Consider the following 23,068-nt stretch of genomic DNA (forward strand, 5'->3'; position numbering starts at 1 on the left):
AGTCAAGAAAGCGACACTTATCAAATATATTATGATTATGATTTTGTGTCAAGACCTGGACACAGGTTAGACCCAATCGTGTAACGTTTTCTCACAATTTTAATGAAAGAAAGAAGAACGGCAGCACCCGCGATCCGATGCTCACTGGACGCGGGAAGCAAATCGCTCTCGTACTCGGATTGTGATCCGAACAGGGAAGTGGACAAAAAAGGTCGTGAGACGAGACGGGAGAGCAGACGTGGTCAGGATCAAAACGGGTCGTAGCCGGAGACAGACGGGAGCAAAAACGGGACAGGTGGGAGTCAGGGTAGAAAAAGGCTTGCCTAGTATTCATTGAGGTTCGCAGATGGACTGACAACAGGGGACAGACAGGACTGAGTTTAAATAGTGACAGGGAACCAATCAGAAACAGCGGCAGTTGGCACCAAATGAGCGGGCACAGCTGAGTCACATCAGTAATCATGACAAATTTGTGTATATCAATAGATGTATAAAGAGTCAAACCGGTAAACATGAATGAACTGAATAGATATCACTGAAGTAATTTAAGGCGCTTTACAGTCTTTTGTATAAAAATATATATGACGAAAAGCTATTTTTGGGGTTGTGCATTATAATCCGATGTGCTCCATACTGCGGAGTAAACAGCCTATCAACCTCATTCATTTTTTTTATAGCTTTAGCATTCTGTAAGGGAAAACCAAGCTAAACAGGTTATTTTCACGTGCAAGAGCCCTTTAACCGGAGCTATAACTGAAAATGATTGATCCCATCTGAACCGTTTGTCAAAACGTGTCAGCCCCGAAGGCAGGATAGATGCCATCGGCGTTTGACCTTTTCACAGCGTCAAGTGAAAACAATATTACACCCTGGGCCGTTCCGTTAAGCCATTTTATGATATGAAACCAACTCTTGGCGGATTGAGGGCCGCTTCTAGCATAACGGAGAGGACAGGGCAGGACTTTGCAGAAGAGATGTGGGTTGTCATTTTTTCGCTGATTTCCTACGACCTAGTTTGGACCAGGGGTAGGCGGATCGATCCAAATATTGATACTAAGGAGGTACTTGGATCTGATCGATACCATTTACTTTACTTCTCAACCTTTTAGTCAAAGCGGCACTTCTCTATGTAGATAGTGGAACCTTCACTCTCACCCAGTGCCCTTATCCACTCTCAGATTATGGCTGAGCGAGTGACTGACAGTAATACTTTTATCACCTCTCCCTACCTGGCCTGCTTTTGCATCCTGCCTACCAGATAGAGGGGAGGTCCAAATATATGCGTCCACCCCGACCAAAAGCTGAAAATGAAGAATAGATAGAATATACCTTTATTGTCATTGTTACAAAATGGGTTAACATATTGTGACAACGAAATTGGGCATGACACTCCAGTTTTACACATTCACAGTGAGGTATGAGCCAAGAAGATAAAGGAACAGAGAAGTGATGACGGATGGAAACAGAAATTGCAGTGCTGTGTGATCTGCTACTGTAGCAACACCACACATTTACATAAACGCAAGGAAAAAGCTTACCGCATTGCTTCCAAAAATGAAAACATGTTATTGTTCCTGAACAAAAAAGGCTAAATTTATTGTCACCATTGAAACAGAGCCAATAAGACAATGACACTTTATTTGCATACATTTATTTCAAAATAGTTTAAAAATAGTTGACATTGTTTTACATTAGTTGTTGAAAAAAAATTACACACACACATATTATATATGTATAGATTATATATATATATATATATATGTATATATATATATATATATAGACTTCCCAAAGCGCTTTACAGTGTGCTTCACATTTCCCAATAGCGGCCATGCAGCCATGTAAGGCGCTAACCTGCTTATTGGATTGCTTTAGGGGTTCAGTGTCTTACCCAAGGACACTTTGACATGTAACACTGAGGAGCCGGGATTCGAACTGCGATCTCTTGATCCCAAGAAGAGCGCTCTACTTCCTGAGCCACGGGTTACAGTTTTGTGTCTGTCTATTTTGGTCCTGTTTATTATTTTCTCCAGTTTTCGTTCCCGTCTGGTTTCTCCTGTTAGTTATCGGGATCCTGATTTGTTGTCAATCCTGTCTGTCCCTTCCTGTCCCTTATCGACCCCATCTGTCCGACATCAACCCGGGCAATTGGAATATGTCTCGTCGGTCTCTGGCTTCCTGTTCTTCCACGCCAGACCGACTTCCGAACATGCATGACTCCCCATTTCCCATAAAATAAAAGGCTTGTGTGAGAACGTCACGCAATTGGGTCCTGTATCTGTTCTGGTTCTGACAGCTGTTCATAAATCTCTCCAAAAATGTGCAAAACATACCGGGTCAACCTTGTCTCGTCAGACCAAAACACACGTTCCCACATAAATGAGTGAGATTACAAACATCCTCGGGAAATATTTAGACAGGCACGAATGTTGGCTTTGTTTGTGTGTGAGATTTTCTGCTTTGCTCTCCTGCACATACTCCAGCCATATGCTGCAAACGCTGAACCAATACTTGGCAGAAATTCCTGCAGCGCCTTCAATACTGGGATCTGTCTCTCCATGTAATGGAAAGGGACATCCGTTTTTCACTGTATTGTATCTCTTCTGTGTTAATTGTCTTTGTTATTTTCAATATTTAACGCTCAGGGAATATTCGTTTTCTCTCTTCTGCTGATTGATATCTTTTCGTGTGCCTGGTGATTAAATTTGCTTGTTAGCAGTGAGGTCAAACTATTATTCCAGTTCGTCGCTGCCGGTATAAATAATCGTTTTGCCGTGATAGTAGCAGATCGTCTGGCAATAATAAACATAACTGTGAGATATGTTACTTAGCAACGTGCGCTACACATAAATTAGGTACACGGCTAGGGGGCTGTTGGTACATTAGATAGCATGCATTTAACTTCATTTTCTTATTATTTGCACATTTACCACCCGGAACGGCAGGCACAAGCTGACTCACATAAGAGATCAGTTTTGTCACTTTGCTGTGAGTGCATTGTGTTTGATTGCTAGTTAGAAATGAAGGAGAATTAATAGATGATCTTGTCTCTGAGGAGTGGGCCAGGATCCCTCCTGCAGTGTGTGCAAACCTAGTGAAAAACTACAGGAAATGTTTGACCTCTATAATAAAAAACATAGGCTACAGTACAAAACATTCATTTTCTCAGGTGTTCAAATACTTATTTACAGCTGTATCACACAAATAAATTGTTTTAAAAAATCATGCATTGTGATTTCTGGATTTTTCTTTTTAGTTTAGCTCTCTCACAGTGGACATGCACCTATGATGAAAATGTCAGACCCCTCCATGAGAAATAGCAGAATAGCAGGGTGTTCAAATACCTATTTTCTTCACTATATATATATATATATATATATATATATATATATATATATATATATATATATATATATATATATATATATATATATATATATATATATATATCATTTATATTGTTGTTTCATTTTCAACAATAGTTAAAAATGAAATAATAAAGCTTTGCTACAGTTACTCAGTAAGCTACTTAAGTAGATTTTTCACCAAGTACTGTTTTACTTTTACTTTAAGTAGTTATTTGTATGACTACTATTTACTTCTATTATTCTGAAGTAACAGAACCTTTACTTGAGTAAAATTCCTGGTTACTCAACCCACCTCTTGGTGGGCTGGACTGTCTGCGTGCACGACTGTGATAGGCTGGTGTATACTGTCAGTTTAACTGTGCGTTCACCCAAAACAAACTGGGAAGCTTTTAGCGGCTAGTCGGAAGAGCTCAAAGAAATGAGGATCACTAGCGGAAACTCTGTGGATTGTTATCGGGTCCGGGAAGTGACTGAGATGGCGTCGGGAGACAAAAATACAAAGACCACACTGCATGTCACTTATTATGACAATCTTCCATTTTAAAATCTATGAAACATAGTTTTATCTCCCCACACTTAATCCAAATGGAAGTGTCAATATGGGGGCTTTAAAGATCGATTATTTTTGGGTTTTAAATCATTTTAAATAAACCACTTCATAAAAACATACAGTGAGAATCTTGTCGAATATATTGTTAAGTAATTTAAGATTTCTATTGACACTTAGTTCTTGAATTAGAAAGAAAAAGGAAAGAAACGGAAAATAAAAAAAAAACACAAAACGGGGGGGAAACAATGAGAAAAAAGGGGTGGAAAGAAAAGAAAGGAGGAAAATAAAGAAACAAGAAAACAAGGGGTGGGAACAGAGAAAAAAAATAAGAAAAAAGGAAAAAAGAAAGAAAAAAAGAGGACAAAAAAAACAACAAGGAACAAGGGAAAGGTGAAAGTTTATTTTTACGGTCAAACGCTTTTTTTTTAACCACGAGGAGGCGCTAGATAAAATACACTGTCCCTTTAAAAAAACATTTATACATTTGAGTAATATTTATAACATATTTCACAAAACCCTATTTTCAAAATGAATACCTAAATTACACAATTGCTTATCATTAAAATATATTTTTATTTTGTATGTAATTCATTAAAATTATACACATTTGAGTTTTTCCTTGCCCTCGTGTAGGTTTTAGATCAGGGGATGCTGTAATAATAATCTGTTGTCTGTTATAGACTGTGGTCTGTGCAGCCCTTTGAGACTCTTTGTGATAAAGGGCTATACAAATAAACATGACTTGACTTGACTTGACTATTCCCCAGATTCTATTACAATCAAGATTTACCGTATTTTCCGCACTATAAGGCGCACCTAAAAGCCTTTATTTTTTTCAAAAGCTGACCATGCGCCTTAAATTACAGTGCGCCTTATATATGGATCAATATTAAGTCGCAAAGTCTTGCAACTAAGGCAAGCAGCCACAGACTAGATTTTCCCCCGAAGGCCAAGTAGTCCGCGGTGTATGCTGGGATTTATATACCGGCGTTTCATTTCCTAACCAATGTGTCAATCATCATTTGAATCAATCACTATTGGCTAAAGTTATTCGGAGGTAAAGGGGGCGGATCCTTTTTATCATTTACAGGCTCGCATAGGCTAAAGGGGCGAAACAAAGCCTGCAATTGGCCGAAAAAGATGAATGTGAATCACACGTTGGGTTGCACTACTGCATAGAGAAAACATTTTTTTACTATTCTGTATTTGTAAACATTTTACTCTCCTGGATTTACTACACTCACGGTTGTAAGAAGACCATGGTTACTCATCATTATTGAACGTGATGGCTGCAAGAGAACTTAGGTGAGCTATGCGGCTTTATATTTTCCCGGTATCTTGTTTTAGAACGATCTTGATGTTTCTGTGATGAGTCTATTTTTAAACTAAATTCAATTCAAAGTGTTTATTGTCATATGCACAGTAAAGAACCCTGTTTCCCTGCACAATAAAATTCTTACTTTGCTTTCCACACAGTTGCCAGCAAAAAATAAAATGGAAACTAAGAAATGTTTGGCATTTCTTGAATCCCAAGACTTTAACCTTCCGAATGATATTTGGAACGATGCATTTGAGTGATTGGCGACATCGTACAGACACTGTTTCCGTCTGAGACACGTATTTGCTTCTTTGCAAGCTTTTGGAATGTTAAGGGGGTAATAAGTTGGACTGAACTATCTGATTGTTTTGTCGACGTTCCCATTGTAGCGCCTTATAATCCGGTGCGCCTTATGTATGGAAAATGTAAGACCAAAAACTATTTTTTGGGGGTGTGCCCTATAACCCGGTGCGCCTTATAGTGCGAAAATACGGTTCATCTTTATTGTTAATTGTTTGTGTTTTGCGTTCAAGCATCCTTGTGAAATTGTTTGCTGTGAGGTTAGTTTTATTGTTATACCTTCGTTTTGTTTGTTTGTTTTGAGTAAAGCTACAACTATGTATTTACGCATGAAAAGGAGATATCGAAACTAAAAAGCAGTTTTTTTCTTTGTGTAGAGATGAGCTAAGTCGGGAGTAAAACTCTGTTTCAGTCGGGTGTCTGCCACGTTTGAGTTCTACCGGTGCCTTGAAATTTCAGTTGAAAGTTAAAGGAATGTGTTGCATTGATCCAGTGTGCTGTTAGAGGAAGAGATACACCTGGCGTGTGTATACCAGAAATCTGTCTGTGCTCTTTGGCGATACTAAAATTGAATTTACTAGGTGTCCTATCTTTTCCTGTAAAAACACATCAAAACAGGTGCTGTCGCAGCGCAGCAGAATTTCAAACGGAAGCTTCCAAAGCGAAAGGTTCGGCTTTCCTCGCGACCCCGTGACGAGCCGCCCACGCTCTCTTGCGACAGCGGTCGCCCGCCCGGTGACAGCTCATTAATCAAAAAGCACCGGCAACAACTGTTAATGCCAGATGCTGTCACCGTGGTAACAAGAAAAACCCTGGCCTCTTGTTTTGTAGAGAACAAAGGAGTCTGGCTTGCATTCTCGAACTTTTTTATTTATTTAAAAGAAATACGTTTAAATTATTATAATTAATACTTCAAAAAATACAGTGGCCCCTCTACAAACAAGATTAATTAATTCCAGGATAAGGCTCGTATCTAGAATGTCTCATCTCGAATGAGTTCTCCCCATCACTGAGAACAAAAAATCCATTCCTGGCCTCCCAAAATCATCCAAGCTAACCCTTAATAGGTGTGAAACACATCTCCCTAATTACTAAAAAGCAGGAGTGGGCGATACCTGGATTTTTTTTTTTGTTTCGATCTGATCCAAATGTTACAGGGTAGTGTTATCGATACGTTTTTCTCCAAAATGATATGATCATTGAATAACTGAATCCCTTCCCCTTAAATTAGTTCATAATTACAAGAGCAGAAAGAGGCACGATTCTGTCACTTGCTCGCAACTGCGCTCACTCTTTCTACCCCAGCTACCACCCGTTCCCTAATTATCCATCTCCCTATTTAAGCGCTTCAATCTCGTTCGCTCTTGGTCAGTTTGCAGTGAACCTCACCTCATGCAAGTCAAGCACTTTTGACTCTGGCTTCCGTTTTGATCCTGACCTGTTCCTGTATCCTGCCTGATTCCACCCCAGTTTTCTGTATCGATCCCCTGTCCCTGGTTTCCAGATCATCTCCGGTTACTCGACTTGCTTCCGATCCCCAAACACGCTTCGTTCTCCTGTACCGGCTACCAGACTTGTTCCGATCCCCGACCACGCTCCTTTCTCCCATCCCGGCTACCCGACTTGTTCCGATCCCCGACCACGTTCCTTTCTCCCATCCCGGCTACCCGACTTGTTCCGATCCACTATCACGCTTTGTTCTCCACTATCACGCTTTGTTCTCCTGTCCCGATCCATGATCAGGCTCTGCACTCGGACCCTGCCTGTCCGCCTCTGGAAATGTCTTTTTCTTGTTTGTCGGGCAAGATTTTTGCTAAAAGTACATCTCGTATCTCGAATTTTTAACCAGAGTAGGTCGTAAGTAAAGAGGACCACTGAGTTAAGTATTCTTTATTGTTCCAATGAATATTAATGGTTTACTTGTCCTTTTTGTTGCTATTTTGCAGCTTTCCAGAATGCCAGTGGAAGCCTGCGGTCAGTACTCTACCTGTAGCGAATGCCTTGGATCTGGAGACCCTCACTGCGGCTGGTGTGTCCTTCACAACACGTAAGTCTTGCTGCAATGCTCCATTGATGAACAATAGGACATTCGTATCATGGAACAAATGTTGCCATGTGAATGAAAGAAGATGCAACCCCACAAAAACAAAAAATCCCAACATTGGGTATCGGTAGTTGCAGAGTTGGGTAGAGTTACTTTAACTGGATTACTTTCAATTACTTTTGGATTACTCCAATACCAAATATGCTAATACAAGACAAAATAAAGTATGAACAAACTTCTTGATTTACCGATTTTTTTTCTCAATTTTGAAATTAATTGTTTGGATTGTACCCTAGCTGCAGTACAGTAGGTGAGGTTTGAAAAAATGAAAAGTTAAATTAAAATTTTGTATTTTACTTTTTTCTAATTTTTTAGTTAAATAGTTCAAAAACAAGCAAATGTAATTTACTAGGAAATGGTACAAAATTTGGGCAGCACGGCGGCGCAGTGGTTAGCGCTTGTGCGGCACAGTTCATGTCATGGGAACCTGTTGTGGGTTCAAATCCAGCTCCAGACTTCCTGTGCGGAGTTTGTATGTTCTCCCCGTGCTTGCGTGGGTTTCCTCCGGGCACTCCGGTTTCCTCCCACGTTCCAAAAACATGCATTTCAGGTGAATTGGCCGGTCCAAATTGTCCCTAGGTGTGAATGAGCGAATGAGTTGTCTGTCCCTGTGTGCCCTGCGATTGGCTGGCAACCAGTTCAGGGTGTCCCTTGCCCACTGCCCGGAGATGGCTGGGATGGGCTCCAGCCCCCCCGCGACCCTGATGAGGATAAGCGGTACGGCTGATGAGATGAGATGAGATGGTACAAAATTTTATATGTTCAACTTTATTGTAAGCTTTATGCACAACATACAGCACAGATGAAATTACCTGATCATCCCTGTGTACAAACATGCAATAAATAATTTTGTGCAGGCTTGGAGAGTAACGGTATACATGGAATGGTAAAAATGATGTTGGCAAGCTGTTTGGATTTATTTTCATTTGGTTTCTGTCACATTTTATGTTAGTTTTGCCAGAGATCAAAGAGATCAAAGCCAGGAGAGAAAGCTTACCACGTGTTGTGAGTCATCATTTTATTCATATTTAGTTTCTTTTGTCTTTTATTAGCATATTTGGTATTGGAGTAATCCAAAAGTAATTGAAGGTAATCCAGTTAAAGTAACCCTACCCAACCCTGAGTAGTTGACACACACACCTACGTGTTAGCCTACGTAGTATCTCCAGCTCAAATTGCCGAAACGTCCGTTACCGTCATCGTCTTTCCATCTGTCGTGATCTTCTCCGCCAGCTGTCCAACTCTCCTCTGTCTGGCAAAACGGGAGCCGGGAGGATAGGGGGGCGCTTGATTTCCCACTCGGCTGTAAATTGAAAATGGCTTTCTCGTGTCAGTGGTAGCCCTTGGGTGTAGCATGTGCACGGTTTTGTGCTAGCGTGAGTTGTGCGTGAGTGTGTTAGTGGCCCGTATTTAGCACCTCCGTCCCTGCCGGAGCCGAGAGGACACGGCGAGGGCAGAGATGCGAGGCAAGGCGGAGGAGAGAGGAGCATATTGACCGAAAAACGCCGAGGTGCCAAGAAAAGACCGGATGCAAAAAGTAGATAAGTGTTAAGGAAGGGGTTTAATGGGAATGAGTGACAACGTGGACAACAGGAAGCTGGATCCCTTGAAAAATGCTTTCTTGTTCTCTTTGTTACTCGCTCTCTCTATCTCTTTATATATTCTCACATTTTATCTTTTCCTCACTTTTTCTCTCACTCTATATCTCTCTCTCTTTTATTTTTCTCTCCATATTTTTCTTTGTTCTTAAATCATTGTCTTCCTTTTCTCTTGTCTTCCTTTAATTCACTCTCTCTATTCTCTTCTATATTTTTCTCACTCTATCACTTTCTTTCTCCGCCTCTCTCTTTGTCTATCCTTTATCTCTTTCTCTTTTCTCTCTTTCACCCTGTTCTCTTTTGATCCCACTCTTTCTCCCCTCTCTCTTTTTGTCTCTCTTTCTCTCTTTCCTTCTTTTTTTCTCTCTATCTTTATTTCTCTTTTAATCTTTTTTTTTATTTCTCAGTTTCTCTCTCTCCCTCACACTTTTTCTCTCAATCTCTCTCTCTCTCCCTCTCTCACTCTTTCAATCTCTTTTCCCCTCAGTTTCTCTCTTTATCTCACTCTTTCTCTCTCTTTTCTTTCTGACTTTTTCTTATTCTGTCTAAACCTCCCTTCCCCTCTTTCTTTTCTCACCTTTTTTCTCTCTCTTCCTCTCTTTCTGTCTCCACCTCTCTTCTCCCACCATTTCTCTCTCTCTATTTCTCTCTCTTTCAATCTCTTATTGTCTCTACCTCTCTGTCCTTCTGTCTCTCTTTCTCTTTCTCTCCCTATCTTGCCTTTTACTTCTCTTTCACTGTATTGTCTCTCTTTCGCTCCTTTATCTTTCTCCTCTCGTTTTCTATTTTTCATACTCTCTTTCACTCCCTCTTATTGCCACTCTCTCTCTCTCTCTGTCCCTTTCTCTCTCTGTCTCTCTCTCTCTCTCTCTCTCTCTCTCTCTCTCTCTCTCTCTCTCTCTCTCTCTCTCTCTCGACAGAAGGCGCTCGTGACTCGTCAAAATGGGTGTTGTTTCCTTAATATAAAAAATGTTAATGGTTAGATGAGGTAAAAGTTCGCTTTATTTTGAAACTATAAGAACTATTATAATATAAATGCGTAATACATTTTTCAAATAATTCATTGTGTGTATAACGTTTCATTATTCTTGGTAATATATAATTAAAAACAAGAAAATCTGGGAGCCAAAAAAGCTCACGAATGCGAACAGGGTTAGATCGAAAAGCTTAGGTAAGTGCGACACATAAAGCCTGTCTTATGTAACTCTAAGGTAATCAAGACTGCTTGGACATAAGATCAAACACAGATTGAAGTTCATTTGTGAAATGGTCATATTTATTCAGTGTTAAATTCATCATTTTAGGACATTTATTTTTTCAGAATTGCTGATATTTCATAGTATATTAAGAATATTAATAGAACAAATATCATGTAACTGTGCGGAGTGAGAGTGAGGCATGCAATTTTCTTGCCTCATTTTAAAAGGCGACAGTGAGACCAATGATTCCGATTTTGGTGCACATCTCAGCTCCAAATAGAATTAGTGAATACATAAACAAAATGACAGCAAGTCATGCCATCTGTGTTTTTGTTGTTGTTGATGTGTTATAATGGATTTTTTTTCTAACTGTTGATGCTTTAATTGAAAGGGATCAGCGTATAGCAGGGGTCGGGAACCTTTTTGACTCAAAGAGCCATAAAAGCAAAAAATATTAATTTTATTTTGGGAAAGAGCCACACCATATATTATGAGACAAATTTACTAAATTGCTAAACCGGCGCCCCAGACAAAAGCTTAGTCTTCAGCACATTTATTTTTGATGATTTGATAAAAATTATGAAAAGAGAATAATGCCAGAGCCCCTGTCCCAAATTCAACAAACAGACCACTTTAAACTTGTCTCTTTCTTGCAATTACTCAAGATCGGTTAAACTCCTTTTGACCTTTTTTTTCATACATATTGGTTTCAAAACCAGATGCAAGCATTTATTTTGTAAAAACGTCACAACATTCTGAGAATAGGGAGCCTTATGTGCTTACCTTTGGCGAGAGATGGGAGGGAATGCTTGTACTTTTTGCATAGCTCCACCCATCCCTCCCACTCACCCAATCAAATGACTAAGTTCTTTTCCGGTGTTTTGGCGTATTTACAGTTCTGTGGATTCATCATAAAGTATCTGAACACTGAACACAGATTATATAGTGAACTTTCAAATAAAGGATTCTTTAGCGTTGTACAGCCAAAACGAGTTTTTTTCCCCCCTTTTTTTTGTGTGACACCTTGACTGTAAATCGTAGTGAAAAACGTGCCCTATATATACTGCTAAGTGTTACTTTTCAATTTAGCTTTAGTTTGGCTTTACGTGTACCTGAATAGGATAGACAACTCCGGTCTTGAACAATATGGAGAAATTTTGCATGCAATCAAATTGGTCTCTGAGCCACAGATACTCATAGAAAGAGCCATATATGGCTCGCGAGCCATAGGTTCCCGACCCCTGGCGTATAGACTTCATCTATAACAATGCAGTGACATCTAGTGGTCAAATATTACACAGTGTCCCTTTAATATTGCCCTACTTGATCCAAAAATTGACGGCATCAGTTTTTACAAGCTGCATAGTTCAAAATTTTGAAAAAAGTAGCTTATAGTCCAGAGAATACTGTACATTGCAGCACCAAAATTTAAAAAAATGAAAGTAAAAGTGAAATTTTGGGTAAAACATATGTATGTTTCACGGGTGGATAGTTTTTTCTGAATTTATCGTTTTTTTCTTATCTACATACAGATTTCTTTATTTACCGATTTTTTCTCAATTTCGAAATTCATTGTTTGCATTGTACCCTAGCTGCAGTACATTAGGTGGGGTTTGAAAAAATACTTTGCATTTTACTTTTTCCAATTTTTTTTGTTAAATAGTTCAAAAACGAGCAAATGTAATTTACTAGGAAATGGTACAAAATGTAATATTTTCAACTTTATAGTCAAATAAGCTATATGCACAACATACAGCACAAATGAAATTACCTGCTCATCCCTGTGTGCAAACATGCAATAAATGAGACACAAATACAGATAACAACAAGGTAAAACATGTATGCATATAAAATGTAAAAATATAAAGTTAAGAATAAAAATGTGCAAAGTATAAGCTGGAATCTGAATGGAGCAGTTTTGCATTGATTTGGCAGAAGGCAAAGGGGTGGAAAGGGGTAGGGAGAGAGTTCAGATGGAAGAAGCTGTCCTTTAGCCTGCTGGTTCTAGCTCTGAGTTCGCAGTCCTTCCTGACAACAGCAGGTGGAAGAGGCTCTTAGTTGGGTGGGCGTGGTCACCTGTAATCAGGTGGCTTTCCGAGTGAGGCGGAACTTGAAAGTGTTCAGAAAGGGCGTGAGGGGGACACCAATGACCTTTTCCACTGTTTCTCACGATTCGGCGATTGCTGATTATAATTGTGCACGTTTTACGTCATTTACAATATGGAGAATCTGAAAGAGCGCCTGCCCTGGACCTATTTCTGGCCACATGGCAAACGAGTGTCCACAGATTGGCCTGTCACACTTAGCCTGATACAATCTGCTCATCTCTTCAGCCACCACTCAACTTGCATGCACGCGCATAAATACACAAACATTCACATACAAACCAAATCTGTGATCGGGCAAGATCCTGCAGAGTGCAGGGTTTGGAGGTTTACTATCAAATGTAATCCAATAGAGACACTGCCCGATTTACGAACGAGATAGTTTCCGGAGGATCGTTCGTTAATTGAACTTTTTGGTAAGATGCTTCAGTGCTATATTATGTATGTTAAGTATGTTTAAGGAATGTATAAGTAACCTGTGCAATATTGTTTTGTACTAAAAAAATAAACATTTCATAAAGTAATATGCTTTATAAAGATAAATAAAGTTGAGCTTAATTTACTTTTGGAAGATGCGCTTTAAGAGGTCCTCCTTTGTGGTAAAAAGTGTCCGAAAAAGAAGCGTTCTATTTTCTCAACCGCATCAAGCTTTCTTATTCCACCTTCATTTCAAAAGAAATGGCTCTTCTCTTCTATGCACTTCACACCAACCATTTTGAATGGATGCACGAGATATTAAAGAATTTAAATGTCAAAGTGCTTAGCACGGTGGAGATACATTGTGGAACGTATACACACGAACTAGGAAGAGGAAGCAGATTTCTTCTTCGGAATGGATACTGGGTGAGCTCTCACAGCGCCACACACCGGTAGCGGCGGAAAGAAGTACTACACTACTGTCCTGTACTAGTAAAAAGGTGCACAATAAAAAAATCGAACTTACAGCAATGTCCGGATATTTTTGGACATCCCCAAAAAAATGCTCGTATTTAGAATAGAATAGAACAGAATAGAATAGAATATACCTTTATTGTCATTGTTACAAAATGGGTTAACATAATGTGACAACGAAATTGGGCATGACACTCCAGTTTCACACATTCACAGTGAGGTAAAAAACCCAAGAAGATAAAGGAACAGAGAAGATAAGGTTATAAAACAAGGAGGATAAGGTTATAGTTATAATTTACATTATATTTACACAAGAAATGTCGGCATGTAGGATGTTACATACAGTTTGGTATCGTAAGGGTTTGTGCAATATGCATTTGGTGCAAAAATAGTGCAAGTCAACATGTGCAAGAAACATAGGCATGAGTACCATTTTACGTTCGTACGAGGTAGTGTTTTTGCAAGAGTTTTTCAGTTTTTTCTTACTCAAATGTTCGTAAGTCGGGAGCGTCTGTCTTTTGATCTACTGGGCTAAGTAAAACATTGTCACAATATAACAATACAGTGATGGTTTAAGGATTTTGAACATCAATTAACTGCAAAATATAAAAAAGAAGACAATCATGTTTACTAAACGTCCTTGAACGCATCACTAGCGCACTTATTCAACAAAATGAGTGCTACATTGAAAGACAGACAAAAGAAGTGATTTTACCTAAAACACAATTTAACAAACATGCAGTGGTGGATAAGTTGGCCATTTGTAGAACTTGTGCTTCTCAAGTGTCGGTGATTGAAATTAAGATGGACACTTTTCCTCTATCGGTGCTTTATGTATATGAAAATGTAGTTTTAATAGAATTGTCATCCATTTGCAAGGTTGGGTAGGGTTACTTTAACTGGATTACTTTCAATTACTTTTGGATTACTCCAATACCAAATATGCTAATAAAAGACAAAAGAAACTAAATATGAATAAAATTATGACTCACAACACATGGTAAGCTTTCTCTCCTGGCTTCGATCTCTTTGATCTCCGGCAAAACGAACATAAAATGCGACAGAAACAAAATGAAAATGAATCCAAACAGCTTGCCAACATCATTTTTGCCGTTCCATGTATTCCGTTACTCCCCAAGCCTGCACAAAATTTAATAATTGTATTCATATTTAGTTTCTTTTGTCTTTTATTAGCATATTTGGTATTGGAGTAATCCAAAAGTAATTGAAAGTAATCCAGTTAAAGCAGGGGTGTCAAACTCATTTTAACTCGGGGGGCCACACGATAGAACAAACATTCTGTCGGGGGCCGGACTAGTAGATTAAAGAGAAAGAAAAGGAGAGATAACGAAATAAGAGAAAGAGGGATGGAAAAGGAGAGAGGGCGGACAAAGAAAGAAAAAGAGAGAGAGAGGGAGAGAGCGTGAGAACCAAAGGATAAAAAGTCGTGAGAGAGGGGGAAAAGAAAGGGAGAGGAAGAAGGAAATCCAAAGAGAAATAGAAAGACAGAAAGAGAGAAAAGAGAAAAGAAAGCGCGAAGGGTATGAAAAGAGAAAGAAAAAAGGAGAAAAAGGAAGTTAGAGCAAAAGAGGTTAAAATACACAGAGAGAGAAAGAGACAAAGCAACAAAGTAAGAGAAAAAGAGAGACACAGAGAGTGAAAGAGACAGAGACAGAGTGGGAGAAAAGGAGTGGAAAGGAAAAAAAACGAGAGAGAGAGAGAAAGAGAGAAAGAGAGAAAGAGAGAAAGTACAGTGTCTTTGTTCGAGGCACCTGGCTTTGGCAACATCAAGTTGACATATTTCAACCTGCAGCTTGTTTTTCTCTTGCGCTTCTCTGAGTGTTGTCTCGCGGGCCGGATTTAATCCCTTAGCGGGCCTGATCTGGCCCGCGGGCCACCTGTTTGACACCTGTGAGTTAAAGTAACCCTACCCAACACTGTCCATTTGTTGAGTTACTGTTGGAGAATACAATTACATTGTTTTGCATCCCAATTATGTAACGCCTTTATATAAATTCTATTACTCCCCAATCGTTTCAGAGGGATGCATGATGTCAAAATATCGGTTTATTTTTGCCTATCTGTGCATAAATCACACATCGTATGCTAACTCGGGAGCAATTCGTCCCTTTAAACAGCCCAAAATGGGCATTTCGTGCTGAGTTGTGCGGCGGTTTCACAATCAAAACTTGAAATCACCCCACCGGTCTTGAGTGTAAACAGCCTTTTCTTCGCTTTGCCTCCGCACTGGCTTTATTTACTTTATAGATCGGCGAGGGCCGAGGGGAAGAGGAGAAAGGCAATCAATAGGGAGGAAATCAACAGGGGTGTGTGTTTGTGTGCCATTGTCCTTGGCAAACACTCAGCTGTTATGTAGAGCGGCCCTAGTTACTCCCCTTCTTAGGTTGACTTTACCCCCATCTCCTGTTCAACCTCAAGCCTCACCTTTGTCAAGACCGCCCCATTCTGATTTACGCTTCTCCGAGGTTTACATTGCTGAATCTGCAATTATTATGTTCATAGCAGCATTATTAAAATTGTAGCTGTAAATCAATGTAAAAAAATGTGCTTGTGCATACAATATTCAGTACAAACAAGTGGAAATGTGGAAGTACTCATACCAAGTAGCGATATTGGCCCCATTAATATTTGAAGATATCGATGATGCATGCAAGATCTATCCGCTTCTGGCTGTTTAGGATCAGAAACTGACAGAATAACTAAATCAAACCCTGTTCGGAATTCCCAATTCAGAACAAATGTTGTTACTCAAAGGAACTATTTTTTGTCAGGACCAGAACGGAAACAGGACCCACCCGCGTAACGTTTATCACAAGTTTAATTGAAGGAATGAGGAAGGGGTGCACCCACGATTCGGTGTTCGCTGTCGTGCTCGGCTTGTGATGCAAACACGGAAGTGGGTCTTCCGTAGCGAGCGATGGCTACTAGTCGGTAGCCGGGACTGGGAGAGCAAGACGTGGTTGGGGTCGGAAAGGAGTCGTAAGCTGGTATGGGACAGCAGACGTGATCGGGATCAAAACAGGTCGTAGCGGGAGACAAACAGGAGCAAAAAACGGGATAGGTGTGAGTCAGGGTCGAAAAAAGGCTTGCCGTGTAAAAACAGAGATTCGAAGACGGACTGACAAAAGTGGGTTTAAATAGGGACAGGGAGCCAATCAGAGTCCGAGGCAGTTGGCGACAAAGGAGCGGGCACAGGTGATTCACTTCAGTAATCATGACAAATATTACTGATTATGTGGAATACTTAATCATTCAGTATTCTCTTTTTGTATTGGTTTAGAAAAAAACGGATACAATCTACTATTATAAAATATTGGAAGAAAAATACATGAAATGGGCTCCAGCACCCCCGCGACCCTACTGAGGATAAGCGGTGCAGCTAATGGATGGATGGGAAATAAATCATTAGCATATTGTATTACAGTACGTTGTATTAAAATATACTATTTGTTCATTTATTATGTTAATGCTTATCATGACTTGAAAATTGTTACATATATTTTAAAGTTTTTGAATAATACAAAGTTATATTTTTATGACCAAACCGGCAAATCAAAACATTAATCAGAACTTGGAACACGCTAAAATGAATTACATATTTACACTTGTTTTAGAAGGAAAAGCACTGTTTTTATTTTTTCGACGAAAATAATACAAAACTGATTTGAAATATAATGACTATTTTAGCCGCATATGTCCGTTTTTATGCAATATCTACATTGGTGTATAGAGTATTATTTCCAGCAACCAGCACTTTAGAGTCTAATTAGTGCATTGTGTTTGCTAATTGTGTTAAAAGGCTTATTGATGACTAGAAAAACCCTTGTTCAACTATGTTAGAAAAGCTAAAAACAGTTTGACTTCTTATCGATGCTATAAAACTGAATGTTCTTTGAGCTAGTCAAGTATCTGGAGCCTCACATTTGAGGGTGTTATTTAATTTTAGAATAGATGGGAAAAATAGAATTACCATGTGAAACTCGAGAATCTATTTTTGTCCTGAAAAATGAAGGCTATTTCCTGCAAGAAATTGCCAAGAGACTTAATATCTCCTACCATGGTGTGTACTACTCCCCTCAGAGAAAAGCACAAGCTCCAAACAGAGTAGAGAGAGAAGTGGGAGGCCTTGCTGCACAACCGAGCAGAAAAACAAGAAAAAGCCATATCTGAGACTGGCCAACAAAAGAAAAAGATTAACATGGGCAAGAAAAAACAGACTTTGGCCAACTCATATCACAAATAAAAGTCCCAAAAAAACACAACGTTTTCTGGGTGATTCCAAACCTTTGACTGGTAGTGTAAGCCTGTGGTTTAGGTGCATTTCCTATTTGTTGTTTCATCATTTTTGTAGTCTTAGTATGATGGTAAAGTCCCCTAGATGCTATAGATGAGCTTGATTCTTGTGCTTGTTGTTTGGTCATCTTGATTTTGTATTTAGTTTGGCAGGAAATGCTCTTAAATTGTGTTTTACTGGAAGGATTTCAGGGATTTGGGAGTAGGAACATTTCTACATTCTTTGAAATTATCCATGACCATTTTACTTAGCAGATCCTAACTGCTCTGCCCATATGCTTCGTCAACGCCTATTCTCCTTCCAGTCTGTCAGCTGTCAGTCACGCCAGCGGCTAACCAAGCCGTCAAATCCGCCGTCAAGCGTGTGGAGCAGAGATTGGACGGCGAATTTCCCCTAGTTGAATTGTCGTCATATTAAGTTCGAATGTAGACAAATCCCGAGTAATTCTAACTCGCCTTCAGTGATTGGTGATCTGGAGCCTTCCTTTGGTCAGAGGATATTCCCTCAGCGTTTGCTTATTTATTTCCAGTAGGGGTGGGCAATAATGGATACTTTGGTATCGAGCCTATCCAAGAAAAATGCATGGTAGTATCGATCTATACCAATCCAATACTGGTACATTCTGCTTGGAAATTTTATGATCATTGATCAATTGAACCCTTCCCCTCTTCAGTAAATGTGTAATTACAATAAACACTGCACCAAGATTCGAGGAACTAAGAATATTTTATTTCATGTTTCATATTAACAGTATGAAAATAGATATACAAATTTCCATTACAACTGTTTCCGAACAAAAGCCGGAAAAGTGAAACCAAAAAGCACCAATGGAACACAAATACAATGTCATCTGGTTGGTTGGTTGGTTGGTTGGTTGGTTGGTTGGTTGGTTGGTTGGTTGGTTGGTTGGTTGGTTGGTTGGTCGGATGGCTGGTTGGTTGGTTGGTTGGTTGGTTGGTTGGTTGGTTGGTTGGTTGGTTAGTTGGTTGGTTGGATGCCTTTACTACTAGGGTTATAAGGGCACTGTTTCCTGTTGTGTGTCTTGGGCAAGCACAGCCTGGTGGCGCCAATCCTGTGTTTCCACCAGGACCTTTCCCAGGATAGGCGAATGTGCCAACTGCTGCACTATGTCATCTAGCCAACTAAAACACTTCCCATTGCATAATATGTTGAAAATAAAGTCAGTAATACAGAAAAGGGTCAATAGTCTCTCATTGACATTTTTTTCTTCAGTAACAGTGTTTATATTTTCTTTGCAGCTGGTTGTTTTCTTCAAGGTGTGCTTTTTTCCATGTGTTAAGGTAAATCTTTGGTGTTGCCACAGTAGCATACGGCCATACCTTGCATTGTTTTTTTCTGTTGTTAAAAAAAGGTCAGCATTGTGCTGCACTTTCTATTTGTCTGGTTGGTAAGGCCACATACATTTGGCACTCTCTTTTGCCTTGCAGGCAGAATGCAGCATAAGGATTGCTTAAGGTGTGCCTGTAAGTTACACCCTTTGGCATACAATTAGAGTGGCCAAGGAGAGAGAGAAGGTCTGCGCTATCTACATAGAAAAGCGGCGCTTTAAGGAACTTGATGGAGGAGCAAAGTATAGCTCCCAGGACAATAGTATTGATCCAATCCAAGTACTTGTTTAGTGTAGATACAATCAATATTTAGATTGATCTCTCCATCCCTAATTTCCAGCCTTTCTTATCTCTTCATGTCCATTTGGCCTCAATGACTTTGTTTAAATCCATCACCCCGCATTTTGAAAAACATTTAAAAACCTGAAAATGGTGAAAATGCCGAATTTCTCTTTTACCAAACTAAAAACGCATTCTTTCAAAGTTTCCATGAATAACCTTTTCCGCCGGGAGGAAAAAAAATCCCATCTAATTGGCAGAATTGTCGGGTGTTAGCTTTCGGCAGTGGCGCGTGTCTGCGCTCACGCTCATCCGTTACTTCCACTACCAGTGCTCATTAGCGACTTATGCTAATTAAAACCAACACGGACTAATTGTCTATGGTCAGCCCAGAATCAAACGCTTATGTGCTTTGTCGGCAAAAAGAGCGCCCGAAGGCGAGTTTTACAACCATGTGCAAAATAAACACACTTAGAAATCCAAACAACCATTAAAGGTTCAGAATGTGTGTGTGGGAGTACCTATTTGTGTGTATGTGTGTCAAAATTATAGTCATGTTTATTTGTGACGCCCTTTATCACAAGGAGTCTCAAAGGGATGCACAGACCACATATTATGACAAACCACGGACTATTATTGCACCATCCCCTGATCTAAAACCTACACGAGGGCATGGGAAAACTCAAAAACCTTAAAGGTCTAGATAAGTATGTTTAAGGCTTGTATAAGTAACCTGTACAATTTTGTTTTGTACTAACAAATCAACATTTTATGAAATAATATATACAGCTCTATAAAGATAAATAAAGTGAAGTTTAACTTACTTTTGGAAGATGAGCTTCAACAGTTAGGCATCGTCATCCTCTGTGGAAAAAAGTGGCCAATAAAAAGACATCCAACCATTTTCATAACCGCATCAAGCTTCCTTATTTCACTTTCATTTAAAATAAAATGGCCTGCCTCTTCTTTACACATTACACCAACCATATTGAATGGATGCACGAGATATTAAACAATAAAAATGTCAAAGTTCTTAGCGCGCTGGAGATTTATTACAGTATGTTTATACACGAACTAGGAAGAGGAAGCGGATTTCTTCTTCGGGGTGGATGCTGGGTGATCTCTCACAGCGCCACCATATGCTGGTAGGCGGAGAGAAGCACTACTGTGATGTCCGCTACCCGGAAAAAGGTGCACAGAATACAAAATCTAACTTACAGCAATGTTCGGATATTTTTCGACATCCCGAAATAAAATGTTCGTATATACCATTTTTCGTAAGTCGAATGGTCGTGAGTAGGGGAGCGTCTGGTGAGGCACAGTCAGATCTCTAAATAAATGAACTTATAGTATAGCTTATTAATCATTTGACTAGCAACAATTAGCATGTTTAAGCATTTTATTTCTATAAAAATATACAAACTGTAGCACAGAGAAAAAAAGCACTTAATTTTCTGAACTATAAGGCGTACCTAAAAACCCCAAATCGGCCAGAAATTTGAACGTGCACCTTACAATCCGGTCAGCCTTATTTACTGGAAAATACGGTGGATGAAATTTGAAATGCATAGTTTCAATTAATGCAATACATTATTTGTTAAATGGTCTGCATTTAAATAGCGCTTCTCAAGTCAATGAAGACCTCCCAAAGCACTTTAAAATGTGCTTCACAGTACCCATTCACACACACACTCACACACCAATAGCGGCCATGCAGCCATGCAAGGCGTCCGTCGACCTGCTTATTGGGGGCATTAGAGATTCAGTTTCTTGCCTATGGACACTTTGACATATAACAATGTAATGTTTTGCCTAACGTGTTATTTGTTGCTAAAAGGGAATACGATAATTGTCCGTAAGTATGAAACGTATCGTGATTACTTGAAGATTTTTGATTTGTGGTAATTTGTACAAAATTGTTCTCAGTTTGAATTGTCATAGGCATGTTTTAGCTGAGCTTAGAACGTATCTGGATAGTTAGCAAACTATCAGGACTGCTGTGACAGTCTTGTTCCACGGACAGACTGAGGAGATAATTACTTCCTCATGCCATTAGGCTCTTTAACTCCACCCAGGGGAGTAAAAGCCCGCATTAAACCCCACCCCCACATTTGCATATTACCCTTATTTTATTACAGTGTGTATTTTATGGAGCAGTATTTAGATACTCTATATCTACACGTTATTTTGGGTATTTCTGTATTCTATTTTTTTTGTTTTATTATTTTATTTTTCAACCCAAGGATACTGCTGGAAGTATGAATTTCCCAACGGGGATGAATAAAGTATCTATCTATCTATCTAGGACGTTTTTGGCCTTTGCTTTTAGTTTTATGGCGACTACGGCCACAAAAGACGAGAAGTTTAATTATTCAGGACGCTGGAGTTAGGACAGATCCGTAACCATTTAGAAATAAATGAATTAATTTAATTGGTGAGACCATATGTTGTATTTTAATGTGTGGTTCTATGGAATAAATTATTTTAATTTTTAATTCATCTAATTTTCTGTTGTTTTAATAACATGCACCTTATAGTCCAATGCATCTTTTATATGAAAACTATATCACAAAATATTATTTTGGGGGGTTGCGCCTTATAGTCTGGAAAATAGGGTAATGTTTAAGATGTTATTGGCTAACCTTTAGATAGATAGATAGATAGATAGATAGATAGATAGATAGATAGATAGATAGATAGATAGATAGATAGATACTTTATTCATCCCCGAAGGGAAATTCACATTTCTTTAGTGATATTAATTATCATCTCCTGCTTTGATTTAAATTCCAGTTTGGAAATCTCCTTCAATTTCGAGATGTTTTCCTCCATTTCTTGAGATTCAGGCCAAGCAATGTGATGATATATTCCGGATGGCTGCACTTGAATTGCTGTTAGCTTCTTCTATTGATTGGCCCTGAGGGAGTGCGCAAAATCACTATCACAAGCCGTGGTCTCACTATCACCCTTCCTGATAATAGGATACACTATTTGTTTTTTATTCTGTGTCTGCTCTTTTGAAAAACACAGCAGATATTTAGAAAGGAGAGAAGCGTCCCATTGTTTAAGCAATGCAGGGAAAAGTTCTGCTACCAAATGCTTTTTTTAATTCTTCAAATATACATTATTAACACTACGATAACTAATATATATATATACATATATATATATATATATATATATATATATATATATATATATATATATATATATATAAAATTATGACTCACAACACGTGGTAATCTTTCTCTCCTGGCTTTGATCTTTTAACTAACATAAAAAGCGACAAAAACAAAATGAAAATAAATCCAAACAGCTTGCCAACATCATTTTTGCCGTTCCATGTATTCCGTTACTCCCCAAGCCTGCACAAAATTTAGTCATTTTATTCATATTTAGTTTCTTTTGTCTTTTATTAGCATATTTGGTATTGGAGTAATCCAAAGGTAATTGAAAGTAATCAAGTTAAAGTAACCCTACCCAACCCTGCACACCACAAATAAAAGCATATAAACTTACCCCCTGGCAAACTGAGGATTGTATGTTGCATTTGTTGCATCCAGTGTTGTTGTTTTTAAAAAAACATACCGTACTTGTAAAAATCACGGTAAACTGTCCTCATCTTCCTCCTTAGAACTGAAGCCATCGAAAAGCAACTTTGTCATATAGACGTCATCCCACGCTCGCTTATT

At 39.0% G+C, this 23,068-nt stretch overlaps 1 protein-coding gene across 1 annotated transcript in view; it reads left to right on the forward strand.

The window, feature by feature from the left end:
• plxna4 (plexin A4) overlaps window positions 1-23,068 on the forward strand; it is a 351,701-nt gene that overhangs the window by 226,556 nt on the left and 102,077 nt on the right. The window contains exon 6 of the mRNA XM_088348478.1: window positions 7,483-7,583. Coding sequence (XP_088204604.1) covers window positions 7,483-7,583 — 101 coding nt within the window. The remainder of the gene's footprint in view (window positions 1-7,482; window positions 7,584-23,068) is intronic.

Source organism: Urocampus carinirostris, chromosome 11 (genome assembly GCF_059441175.1).
Source record: "Urocampus carinirostris isolate Australia breed hairy pipefish chromosome 11, RoL_Ucar_1.0, whole genome shotgun sequence".
NCBI classification, from domain to species: Eukaryota; Metazoa; Chordata; class Actinopteri; order Syngnathiformes; family Syngnathidae; genus Urocampus; species Urocampus carinirostris.